Consider the following 12,293-nt stretch of genomic DNA (forward strand, 5'->3'; position numbering starts at 1 on the left):
CAAGTCAGCGGAACCTAGTGGATGAAATAATTCCCCGGTAACAACACTTCAACAAGCGGGAGCCTCACTCTGTTAATCTCGCTGACCGGTCCTGCGTCAGTGATCCAAAGCCTCCACAAATATGCGAAACTAGATTAAGCTCTCAAAGGAACTTTTCCAGTCAGAAGATAAAGATTCAAGCAATCAATTAATTTACAGGAGATAAAAATAAATTACGTCACTCCGTACATAGTCTTGAGTGGCCGTCGTCTTATTAGGAGATCATGAATATATTTTTGGAATAGAAATTAACTTTTCAATTAAGAGAGTTTATTTTTATCGTTTTGTACTAAAACTTTCAAGTGCGTCTTGCCTGTGTAATATTTTTATTTTGCTACACTCATTTTGATAAACGGAAACTATTGTCTCTGATTTTGATTGTCTTGCTGCCCTTTCAAATGACAGTGACATCTTTCCATATTTGTATGATCATCATGACACATTTTGATTGATGGAAGTTTCATGATGTGAGGTCCTTCTGAAAGTGCTGCCTGTTTATTTGCCTTCACTGCATGACGTCATTTTTGCAAACCGAGAACCTAATAACCTGGGCAGCTGAGTGAAAAAGAAAATTATAAATAGTCACTTTGCCTTGTATGGTAATCATTGCTGCATTTCCTGGCTAGTAAAAGTTTCAATTGTTGATGATGGATTACACAAATTATTACGTGAAATTGTCAGTTTAAGTTAAAGTTGCTTGTATATTTGAGGCGACTTTATACCCAGGCAAGCAGGCTTAGCTGGTGGAAGCATAAATAGTTATACTGCTGTGTATATAACAAGCAGTGACGATGTAAAGAAGCTCCAACATCAGTGTATGTATTTTCACTGACTTTGAAGTGGCTCCATTTTTGAGGAGTATGCTGTCTTCTTGCAGTTGTTGGTGGAATAGGCAACACAACGACATCATCGCTTTCCTATCTCTGACCTTCACCCGTGTAGAAATAAGATTGCCAGCGTCTGATAAAGAACTAATTAACTACAGAATAGAGCATTATAACTATATTTGTAAGCATAAGTAGTGTACGGGTCAGATGATACGAAATATGTTTTAGGTACAATCGATTGTATCTTTTACTTGGTGGTCGTCAAATGGAATTTAATTACGCAAACAATGATTCGAATAGTCTGCGAATGTTTTCACCAAAGTTAGTAATGCTTCCGAGGTATTGCCGTGCGAGATCTACAGTAACGTAATTACTGTCGTAAGGTATTTCTTGCATTGTTTCAACGACTGTAGACTTCAAATCAATTCAAAGACGACACATCCCGTTAGTTTTCACAAGTGCTACTGACGAGAACTATCACTAATTGATGATCACAGTTACATGTTTGTGAATCAAACACTGTACGAGAAAGATATACCTGAACACTTTAAATCAAATATAGTTATTAGTCTCTAAACCTTTGACAACCTGTTTCACCTAAAAGGAGGATCATCAGAAGGACCTTTATAGAATTTAATTGTATAATTTAATTGTATGCTGAGGTGGAATCTCGCGCAGGTCAAGCCCCGTGTCCAGTCCAGATGTCGTGCCGAGTTGAACATGAAGGCGACATCTTCGTCATCACAATTTGAAGCTAACCGACAATCGTGAGAAACAAATGTTGCCACCAAATACTATTTAAAAAAAAAAATATTTAAAACATGACCCAAGAAATTGGAACGGAAGAAGGAACGTTCGGAAGCTTCGAAATCGATTTACACTTTCACGTTGATATCCGTGTAAAGTCCCAGTTCCATTGAAGCTTTGACACAAAATGGGTTTCATCCCTTGCGACATTTACTTCTATAAAAAGTTAAGTTTAGGCGGAAGTGGTAGATTTTTAATATTTCCATACTGCGATGCAAGAATTGGACTTGAAATCTTGGAAATCCTTCAATCTCTTCCGTTTTGACCGTGGGAATCTCTTTAGTTGTTGGACAGAACAGTGCGACACAAACTGCAACGATTTATGATTCTGCCAACATCGCGGGATCTTTAAACAGTCGCTTGTGACGTCACACTAATAGATCTGAATGCCATTAACTACTTTGTTGTTTGGACTGACGTGGGCCGCAAACATAAGTAAATACTTGAAACTTTCTCCCCGTTTTTGAAATATGTTACTACATTTGAAAAGATTGGTTGTGATAATAAATTTTAATTTCCTTGCAGTTTGAATGATGATACCACATCTTTAAAAGCAAAATTTGTAACTCCAACACAGCTTCAATGATAACCTGACTGCTCGGAACTCGATACTTTTGGTTGACTTTGTTCTCTTGAGGCTACCTTAAGCCCAAATAGAAACTGATCGCAGGACCCCTCGGAGGCTTATTATGGAGACGTGCAATGCAACCGATCGACTAACCCATACCCCTTCCCCTGATTGAGATAGTCTGATGGTCTATTAGAATGGAGAAGTATCAGCGGATACAACTTTGGCAGAGGGAGATATCTTTATTGAACTGATGTGCGAACACTATCAAACAACAAACCACTGCCCATATATATCAAAAAAGCAAAAAATGCCAACTTTTTGTTGACACGTCTGGCCCTTGTCGCAGACTATTATTTTTGCATCATGATAAAACAAATTTCATGACAAATTCTATGTTATTGCGTTGTATTATTTGCATATGAGTGAGTGAAATGTATTTTCGGTTAGTAAAGTAAACTATTGAGGGCCCACTTTTGGATGAAGAAAGCTTTTAGTAATTTCAACAAGTTTTTATTTAAATTAAACGTTATTTGATGTTGGATCAGTTTCTGACTTTGTTTGTCAAATTATTTTCTTTCAATTGAAATCTCGTCAACTGAATGGAACAGGTACTCCCATTCAACAGATGGGATATAGTCACGTAACATTTCACTTCAACCAAACGTTGTATTAATGCAAAACAGCTTCATCACCCATTCACATGTTGACGGGGTAGAGAGGTTATGAGACCTTCATTTGTATAGTATCCAGACTATAAACCCCACGACTCGGCCATTTCATCAACATGTCTATCTGATGTGTCCATCGTGTTCTGACCAGTTTCACGTCAATTAAACAGAAGATGACAGGAAAACGGATATTAAAGTCGCAGTGGCACGACATTGCTTGCGCATTGAATGGTTCGCGTCTTGCCACCAGGGTTGCCAGATTGGCCTTTTTACGGCCAAATGTCAGAAATTTCGCCTTTTTGAAAAGTGTTTGGCTGGACAATTTTTGTTTGGCCGCTTGGCCTTTTTTTGGCATTTTTTAGTTTCCCGATTGGCATTTGTTTGGCTTTTTTTTTCTTTTGGTTTTCATAGTTCTTTTGGTTATCCCTAGCAACAGTGAAAAGTTTTGGTGTAGCGTTTTACATCATCATAATTATATTGGGTATAAATATTGTATATATATATACTATTTCATATTGCATTAAGTGATATGCCAATATTAACTCCTTCTCACTAGTCACCTGGGTCTCACTGTTGGACGTTAATGGCTTTTTAGTCTACAGGATGACGCTTAGCCTAATGCTGTATGCATATTTCAGTTGTATTGTAATTGTTTCCATACCTATCTGTTTGTATTTTATGGATTGCATTTTTTCAGGAATTTTACTAAGCGATTCTTCTTTAACAGATAACATGTAGAACAATAGAAACTGGGTAAATATTATCTAATTTGTTGTTGAAAGTAAGTGCAAAAACACCACTGATTTCAACAAAGAGAACAAAACCTCAGGTTTGGCCTTTTTTTCTATAATTTGGCCATTTTTGGGGATGCATTTGGCGTTTTTTGTTTTATCAATCTGGCAACCCTGCTTGCCACTTGCTTTCAGTAACTCTCCGCAATGACAACTGCCGAGTTTGTTACTTGACACGTTCTGGTGTTTGCTTTATGGTCTCAAGTGATGTTCACAGTGCATAGGCGGGATAGTGAATTTTACTGAAGGTTGTAAATGAAAAGAATCGTATCCAAAAGAAAGTTTTGGAATTGTTTGATTAGAAAAGCGCATGGCAAGAAAGCTTACCCAACCGAGGCAACCAAGGTTTTGTAGCATCTTTTCTATTACGTTGTAAATTGCAGGCTTGCAAGCATGGTACATTTATTATGGTGCTTCCCAATCAACAAGTCAATCATTTTGACTTTAAGTCTACGTCTGCAGACGTTGAATCAATGCAAAAAAGGAGCGCTTTGCTGATTTAGTGGTAGCTCAATTAGAAACTTGTTCAAATCATATAAACTGAGCAAACGTTTTGTAAAAGTGAAGCAATGTGACACAAGCAGTTGAAAAGATCCGTGCCAAATTGTCATGCTTCAAATGCGTGCCCAGTCTAATGACAATAAGTGTCAATGTGGCCTACTCAGTCAACTCAACACATTTGTTGAATGCAATCAAGTCTTGTTTCTAGTGTTAGTTTTTTTGTGCCAGGACCAGCAACACTGGGTGACGTTTAGAGCTACCAGGTGCCTACGAAGTAGTCGCAAATCGACCAGTGACCGACATCACTCGCGAACATGATATGACAGTTTTTCTCTATCCCTACCTTGTTTTGCAAGCCAGTCATTGGAAATCAGCAAAAAAAAACGTTTTTCTTGTGGACTTAATCATTTTTACAAACTTATTCAGTTGTTTTAGTTCTGCCGGCATATTTGTTGCAAACTTTTTCTTTTTAATTCAAGTTGTTAAGATTAAAATTTTCAAACTTAATAACGTTTTGTGATTCTTTTGGCCACAAAACTGTGTGTGAAAACTCAGCATTTTGAAAAGAGACATCACTAATGGATAATAAATTGTAGTGAACACCAATAACGTTCTATTCATTCTCTGTGTTCAACTATTCATACCACTGCGTAGTGCGTAGGATATGTATACTTGTGAATTGTGATCGGTTTGAACTGGCCATTGGCAGCGCTATCTATTCCTGTTATAAAGTGGAGTTAAATATGCTAACTTTCCCGTTTGAGAATGTTTGAGGTCGATTTCCTGTAATTTGTATCCAGCACGAAGATTGGTGCAACTTACTTGGACTCGGATGAAATGCGTTGAATACAACAAGTGCGATCATCTTGGTCATGTTTTGTGCCATGTTTCTAACTATTTCATGTGTTCATAAAGGTTTATTTTTTTCTTGATTTTACTATCAGTGCCCCAGGGTGTATGTGGTGCAGCAATCGTAGTTGTGTTTATGTTACAACTGGTTTCTCTGAGATTTGTCACTGAGATTATCGGCCGTTTGGACAATATTACTTGTCTTTTGACTTAATCGATATTAACAACACCTGATCTTTTAGTTACTTATCATAGAAACCAAGTTGTTGGGTCGGTGAGTGCAGCGATAAAGCCATGGCCATGTAATTTTGGCTTTGCACAATTGGTCTCTTTTGTTGCTTATCTCACATTGTGACGTATAGATACAAAGCGCCATTTCTTGCTCTGCTCTGGTCGTAAAATGGATCACTGTCAAAGATAAAATGTTAACAACGTAGAATTTTCTCGGTGGCTACGAATCTCCGAGTCCAATCAACAGTGGCTGCAGTGAGTCACGCCTGAGTGGTTTTATTGAAATTTTTGTATTAAAGAACTACTCTATATTTGACTGCAACAATTTACACATTTGACAGGGGTGAAATGGCAACATTGCAAAGGCAGTGTCACATTGTCACTTGATTTATGTTTGAAATGGAACAGAATACCGCAATATGAATGTGATGAAGTCACAATACCCGATGTTGATAATGATTGAAGAAGATTAAAGATTAAATCGGTTGTTCTCTGCCCGTTGAACCAATGCTAAAAAGGAATTCTTCTGCTTCGTCGTGTGAGCCTCTGGGGCCGAAGGTCTATCCTTTAATTACCCCAGGTTTACGATGTTCCCGCACTACACTGGAAGGCTGCCAGAGAGCAGCCAGTCTTTGGACTGGTTTCCAGACTGTGTAGCGTAGTAGGTTTTGCTAATTGTTCTGGAAAACATCGGTTAATTCGACATCCCAGAGTAGTAATAGGATGGACCTCTGACTAAGGCCTTGCAGAATCCAATGAAAACATGCAAATGTTGCCCCTTCAGGAACAGTAGAAATATAAATTATGTGACAAAACTCAACATAATTTTTCCACGATAAGATTTACTGCAGACTTCGAGCGATGACCAATGCCAAAAGATATTGAAAAACACGTAAGAGTCGGTCAGGTTGACGTGGGGGATTAAATTATAAAATAATTATATCACCGGCTGTAATAAAAAGAAATGTTTTCCAGCACAGAAGATTAACACGTGGTGTACATTACGAAAGAAGAACAAGGTTTGCTCTCACTGGACTTGGTAAAAAGGAAGAGAATTTTTGCTTGTATTTTATTAGGCTTGCACTCAGGACTTCAGCTTCTGATTGTGACGTATCTTGCGTAGGAAAACGTCATTGAGTCACCGGTCACGTGTTTCAGCTTGCACGTATGTTGCCAAGATTGCCTTGTAGGAAACACATCAATGTTTGCCATGATATGAATCCCAGTGTTGTCCTTTGTGCTTTCACTGAGTTCAAGACAAAGCAGATTGTCTCGAACTTCATGCATCACAATAAGGGCCAGGCATACGACTCCTCCGAAGTAAATTAATTTCGAAAATATTTTGTTTCGTTGCAAACTCGAAACAAAAATAAAAGATTTGCTAATGATTTAAGTTTCAAACCGCCTTAGTAGGCTACCTTGGTGAATGGTTGTTTCTGAAGGTCATGACAGACGATCGAGGCCAATGGCGCGCTAAGTAGATGCCGCATTGTTCTTGAAACAATCAAACCGTGAGAATCCGCTTGTGTGGTCAGCATAAGGAGAATCAGGTGGACACATGGAAATTGTCCAGATGAGGAGCAGAAAGTATTATAGAATGATAGAAAGTGTCAATGTAGAATATAAAGTTTTACATGCACTACTGCAATGTGCTGAAGATTTTACTTTTTTAACTTCTTGGAATCTATTCATATAGTTATAGATTGGTCAAACGTAATAACTTGTTTTAACTTTTATATGACGTATGCAAAAAGCATTCACTGCTATATTTTCCACGTTCGTGTGCAATGTGGACAAGCTTTTGTTTTACAATTGAAACCACAGACATTTGCATTACATCAACGTGTTTTTGTGCACATCTAGCTATTCCCATACATCTTTTGATCATGAGGGCTGAAGCACGTGCATTTCCTGAATCCAATTGTTCAGCATCTGTGTGGTGACACTCCAAGCAAACAAATTATTGTTCTACGTAGATTTTACAATGAAATACATAAATCAATCGAAAGCTATTTCCACCAATTTGAGTTTGATGAATATCTTATGATCATGGGAAGTGGTAATTGCACTCGCCAGGTTCACCTCGTCACGAAAGCACGATTGCAAGTTATTTGTCAACGCTTTGTGACGTCAGCAACCCGAATGCGGCCTTTTAAATTTTTACCTCGTGCTTACTTTCATCAAACACCAAGTTTGCTCATCGTGGTGTTGGGTGTCAAAAAAGTTGCAATTCATAGAAATTGATTGAACGAGGTTGCATTTCTAGCTTCATGTTTTATTGTGCCAGCTTCGAATGCATTTTGCTTTTGAATCGGACCATTATAAGTTATTTTAATGTCAAATTGATGAAATTACCGTTTTTAAAAGCTTGATACTTTACGTTTGACATTTTACAGAAGATGCTATAAATGTAGAAGAAATACACTTATTATAAGTGTGATGTTAATGCACCTTTTGATATGAGTCACTCAACCGACTCAAACGTTTGAGATTGAAATTTGCCTGGGTTAGGTTTTCAATACCAGGAAGGTCTTATTGGATTGAGGTGATTAATATATTTGGAATTGCGCGGCTTTACTGAAGAGTTACTTTTGATGTGGCATAAAGATAATTTTTGTAGTAAACTGTGAGTATCATTTAGAATTGTATGAATTTCCATGAACCATTATTAAGTCCAAAGCAGTTTCTTCGGACACGATTTCCAGTTAAACTACTTTACAACCACGACGGTTGCAAGTGTGGTGAGATCTTAGATTTAAGTTTCTCAATCACTTAATGTTGAAACATCATCAGCGGATGTCAAGTTGCAGCCAAATGATAAAATGTTGGAATTTGTTCTGTTTCCTTTGCATTCATCTTTGGAGTTGTTCAGCTTTATCATTCACTTTGTCTTCTGGGTTCCTGTTTCCTGGTAACCGAAGTTGACCATGTTGACGGTTCAACGACCGCGTGTTCTCTGTTCGTTTGTACAAACCAACAAATGCATTCCACGAATAATTTCACACCAATCCTACACGGTTGAAACTAAGACGTGACTTTCTGCAATTCTTTTTTAAAACGACTTTATTAATAACTAAAAATCAAGACGAAAGATTCCTCTGCCGACATTTCTGGCACAATCTGTGTGTTCCCAGTCCACATTGTCTCGATGGATTTGCAATTGTAACGTTGCCTATGTCCTTGTGATGACGTCCGGTGTGGCGCTCGGCAATTCATTCAGTAACTTTCCCATTCAAGGGTAGTTCTACCATCGGGCGCACGATCTTCAGGAGTTGAAGGGAGCTGCAATGCAAAACTCTTGAACTCGCATGGCATTTATTTTCAAAGCGACTCATTTGAGCGGATATCAAGATATTTTGATAAAATTTGAGCATTTACTTTTAAAAATCAAGATGCAAGTCGGTGAATTTTAGGCAAGCATTTGTTGCTAGTTTGTTGAGATTACTTTATGGTTAGATTACGTTAAAGTCACGCAGAGACAGAGCATTCGTTCCAGTGACCCGTTGTTGAGTAAATAGATGCTTGGTTGTTCACGGATGAGAGAAATTTGAAATACTTGATTTCATTTGACTAAATTCTCTTCTTTTAGTTGATATCATGTTACCAGACGTATCTTTGACGTTTTCTGTTGCGGTTTTCTGCTAGTACTGATGGGTCTCGCATACAAGGTAGAACAAAATCACAAACCCAAGTAATGCAAACCACAGTTTAGGTGGGAATCTAAACTATTGTGCAGAGGTTGTTTTCTGAAGGAGATTGTCTAGTTATCTGAAAGAAAAGGTTTTGTATAACTAGGAATTGTGAAATTAATATTCTTTGAATTAGATTTGTTAAAAAAAAGTAAAGCATCGAACTTGAAAAGTGTGATTAACTGGACGGACAAGATTGGTGCAAAAATGTACAATTGCTCATTCGGGCGTTTCAGATAAGGAATTTATTGAACGATTTGAAATTGATTTGAGAATCAAGTTACTTCTTGACGTTTTGCACGCCGTATCACATCGCATCTTCAGAGTTACATGTGTATCAAATTCATTTTGGGACTTTCGAAATCAGGTTCAATTGCTTCTTATATTGAGAAGTATCTTTAATTTTAAAAGTTTTAGTAGAATTGGAAGCTTCTACTGTGTAGTGTGCTGACAGAGAACGTGGCGTCTACTATGCTTGAATTGAAGGAAGTTGTCAAAGTTTATCGATTTTGCAGAATGCCCGGAGCAGTGATTTGTGCAATCTTATCTGACCACATTGATAGATATACAGATGTGTCTTCATAAGCTGATCGGTAATAAGGCGGTTTGTTTGAACGACTTAAGTTGTCTTGGGTTGCAAGGTTGGTATTTGCTGCAAACCCACGCAGGTGGCAGTCAGCTGGAGAGAACAGGCAGACAGTTTTGAGAAATTTGTTCTTAGCATAGTTGGTACATTATCGGAGCGAAACAAAATGCGGTTGTAGCTTTGCTTATGGTGAAACATCGTTGTACACATAGTGACTGAGGTTTAAATGACTTTATCCCAAAACGTAGCTGGTCATTAAACTTTTTAAACAGAATGAAGATTTTTGGTTCCGAGTTAGCATTGAGTGTGGAACAAGTAGACCATTTAAATAGGACTCATCCGCATGTCATAATTGGATGTTGTTCATGTTCAAGTTAATAGTAAACAGGTTGCAGCAAAACTGCTGTCATCAGCACATCTTAGTCATTTTGGTGCGTTTGACAGATTTTGAATGTTTCAAATTACAATTTTGTTCAAGTGTTTGCTGCACCACGCATAAACAGCCATCCCGTTCGATTGTGACGCAACAACAAGCTATGTGACAATAAAGGAACTGTTTGCGTCACAAATTAACTGCGTTGTGGGCAAAAAGAAATTACTTATTTAAAATTGACAGTCTAATTTTAAATAGCTGCATCAGAAAACATGGAAACTTTTATTTCTGCAACATCATCAGGACCTACACAATCAGGGTACCCGGTCATTTGGTCGACAGGACGTTTGGTCGACAGACATTTGGTCGACAGGACGTTTGGTCGACAGGACGTTAGGTCGACAGAACGATTTATTTTAGGGTTAGGGTTAGTTAACTAACCATAACCCTAATCTAACCTTGACTCTAACCCTAACCCTAACCCTAAAATAAATCGTTCTGTCGACCTAACGTCCTGTCGACCAAACGTCCTGTCGACCAAACGTCCTGTCGACCAAATGTCTGTCGACCAAACGACCGTGCACCCACAATCAGTGCCTCAGTGCATCAATCTTATGCTGAGAGTTGATATATTTTGATCCATACAAAACAAAAACACGTTTGCATCTTTTGTTGCAAATCAATGTGTCGCTGACAAGTTGAGCGAAAACTCAAAACTGTTTAAAACCTTTTGTTACGTAGCTTCACATTATTTCTAACACGATTTTACAGTTTTCTTAGTAGGCATGACTGACTGTTATTTTTTCTTTTCATGTTTTGGATCAAATTTTTTGTGAAAATGGATAAATTGAATCGATGTGAAAGTAGTTGAGCACGAGTTCTACGCTTCAAGAGAAAGAGAAAATCCGAAGCGTCATTCGAAGCCTTCTGGAAGACAGCGACGAAGGTTTGTTCTGGATTCTATCTTTGAGATATCTATAATTTGTTTTCACACAAGGATGGGTCTCGATGCTTTCAATATTGTATTGATCGGTTTTAGCATCTGCTGTTGCAAACAGCGTTGATAAAAAGATCCGGCGCTTGTAATCGTGATGTGATCTACCAAACATTTTTGTCGTTATAATTTGCGATCGACGTAAGCATTGTGAGTCTAACTACAAACTACTTGTTACTCAAACTAAAACTACAAACCACAAACTAAACTACAATATAGATCGTAAATCGTGCAAAATATCTATCAAATATTGCAGAAACACTCCTTTAGTTTGATCATGTGTCAAACCACGCGATTGATCCGCCTCTGATCCGTGCGGATCTGGTCTTGAAATGTGGTACATCATGACATTATTAGCATGTGTTTTGTTACATTTTTCCTTCTTGCTGTTAAAGATGTCTGGGTTTGTTTGGTTTGCATCATGGAATTTATGGAAATCGCTGTGACATTCAAGCGTTCTCCAACATAGCAATGTTTCTGTATACTTTAAATTTAACAGTTTAGTGTTGTTTTCCAACTATCTACTTTCGTATCAAATGTTTTTCATTGTTAGTAGCAAGTTGTATACAAGCTTGTTATGACGTGTAAAATGTTTTTTTTAAATATTATACCATGTGATTCTTAATTACAAAAATATAACACTCAAAACAACGCTTTGACTTGTTTGTGCTCCTCATGTTGAATTTTGAAACGACTTGAAAAAGTTGAAACACTGCATATTATGGTGACAAACTATGAAACATACTTTTTGATGAAAGCGGATGTTTACGGAATAAGTTGTCGCGTTGTATTTCTTTAGCATTCTTACATTGATATATTGACGGATTAGTTGTTTTGATGATGACGAAGTCACTGAAGTTTGTCACCTGATGATGAACTAATTGACATTTTGTGGCTACAAACAGATTGTGATAAGCATTTGTCTTTGCTAACTTAGTTGTTTGCTGAGTGTTTGTGACGGTTGAACATAGAGGCGGAAACGAAGTAAGTTGTAAAAGTGTTGATCCAATATTTTGTTCAAATAGTTTTGCACTAAAATCTGCGATTTCGTACAACTTTGGTTAAGTAGGTTACTCGTGCTATGACAGATATGGTTCATAATCTCGGAAGCTCAGAGATTGTATGAGATTAGTTTCGTCCGGTAATTAGCCGACAGAGGATATGAAGTTGCAAGAAGTTTGCGGAGTCAACAAGAGAATGTGGTTTTACGATCACGCCGACGGAACCATTTTCTCCATCAATCTATATAATACTTGGTCCATAAATCATTAGTCGAGTCATTACGAATTGATTTACACGATCTTGGACAAGACCAACAGGTTTATCTGGGCATGTCAAACACGATAAAATTGTCACAAGTGTCACAA

At 37.6% G+C, this 12,293-nt stretch overlaps 1 protein-coding gene across 1 annotated transcript in view; it reads left to right on the forward strand.

Moving 5' to 3' along the window:
- The window catches only part of LOC145768138 (uncharacterized), a 56,446-nt gene that overhangs the window by 21,031 nt on the left and 23,122 nt on the right, over positions 1-12,293 (forward strand). Inside the window, exon 6 of the mRNA XM_082579614.1 lies at positions 10,800-10,878. Within this exon, the coding sequence (XP_082435740.1) occupies positions 10,800-10,878 (79 nt within the window). The remainder of the gene's footprint in view (positions 1-10,799; positions 10,879-12,293) is intronic.

The sequence above is a fragment of the Aplidium turbinatum genome, chromosome 1 (assembly GCF_918807975.1).
Source record: "Aplidium turbinatum chromosome 1, kaAplTurb1.1, whole genome shotgun sequence".
NCBI lineage: Eukaryota > Metazoa > Chordata > Ascidiacea > Aplousobranchia > Polyclinidae > Aplidium > Aplidium turbinatum.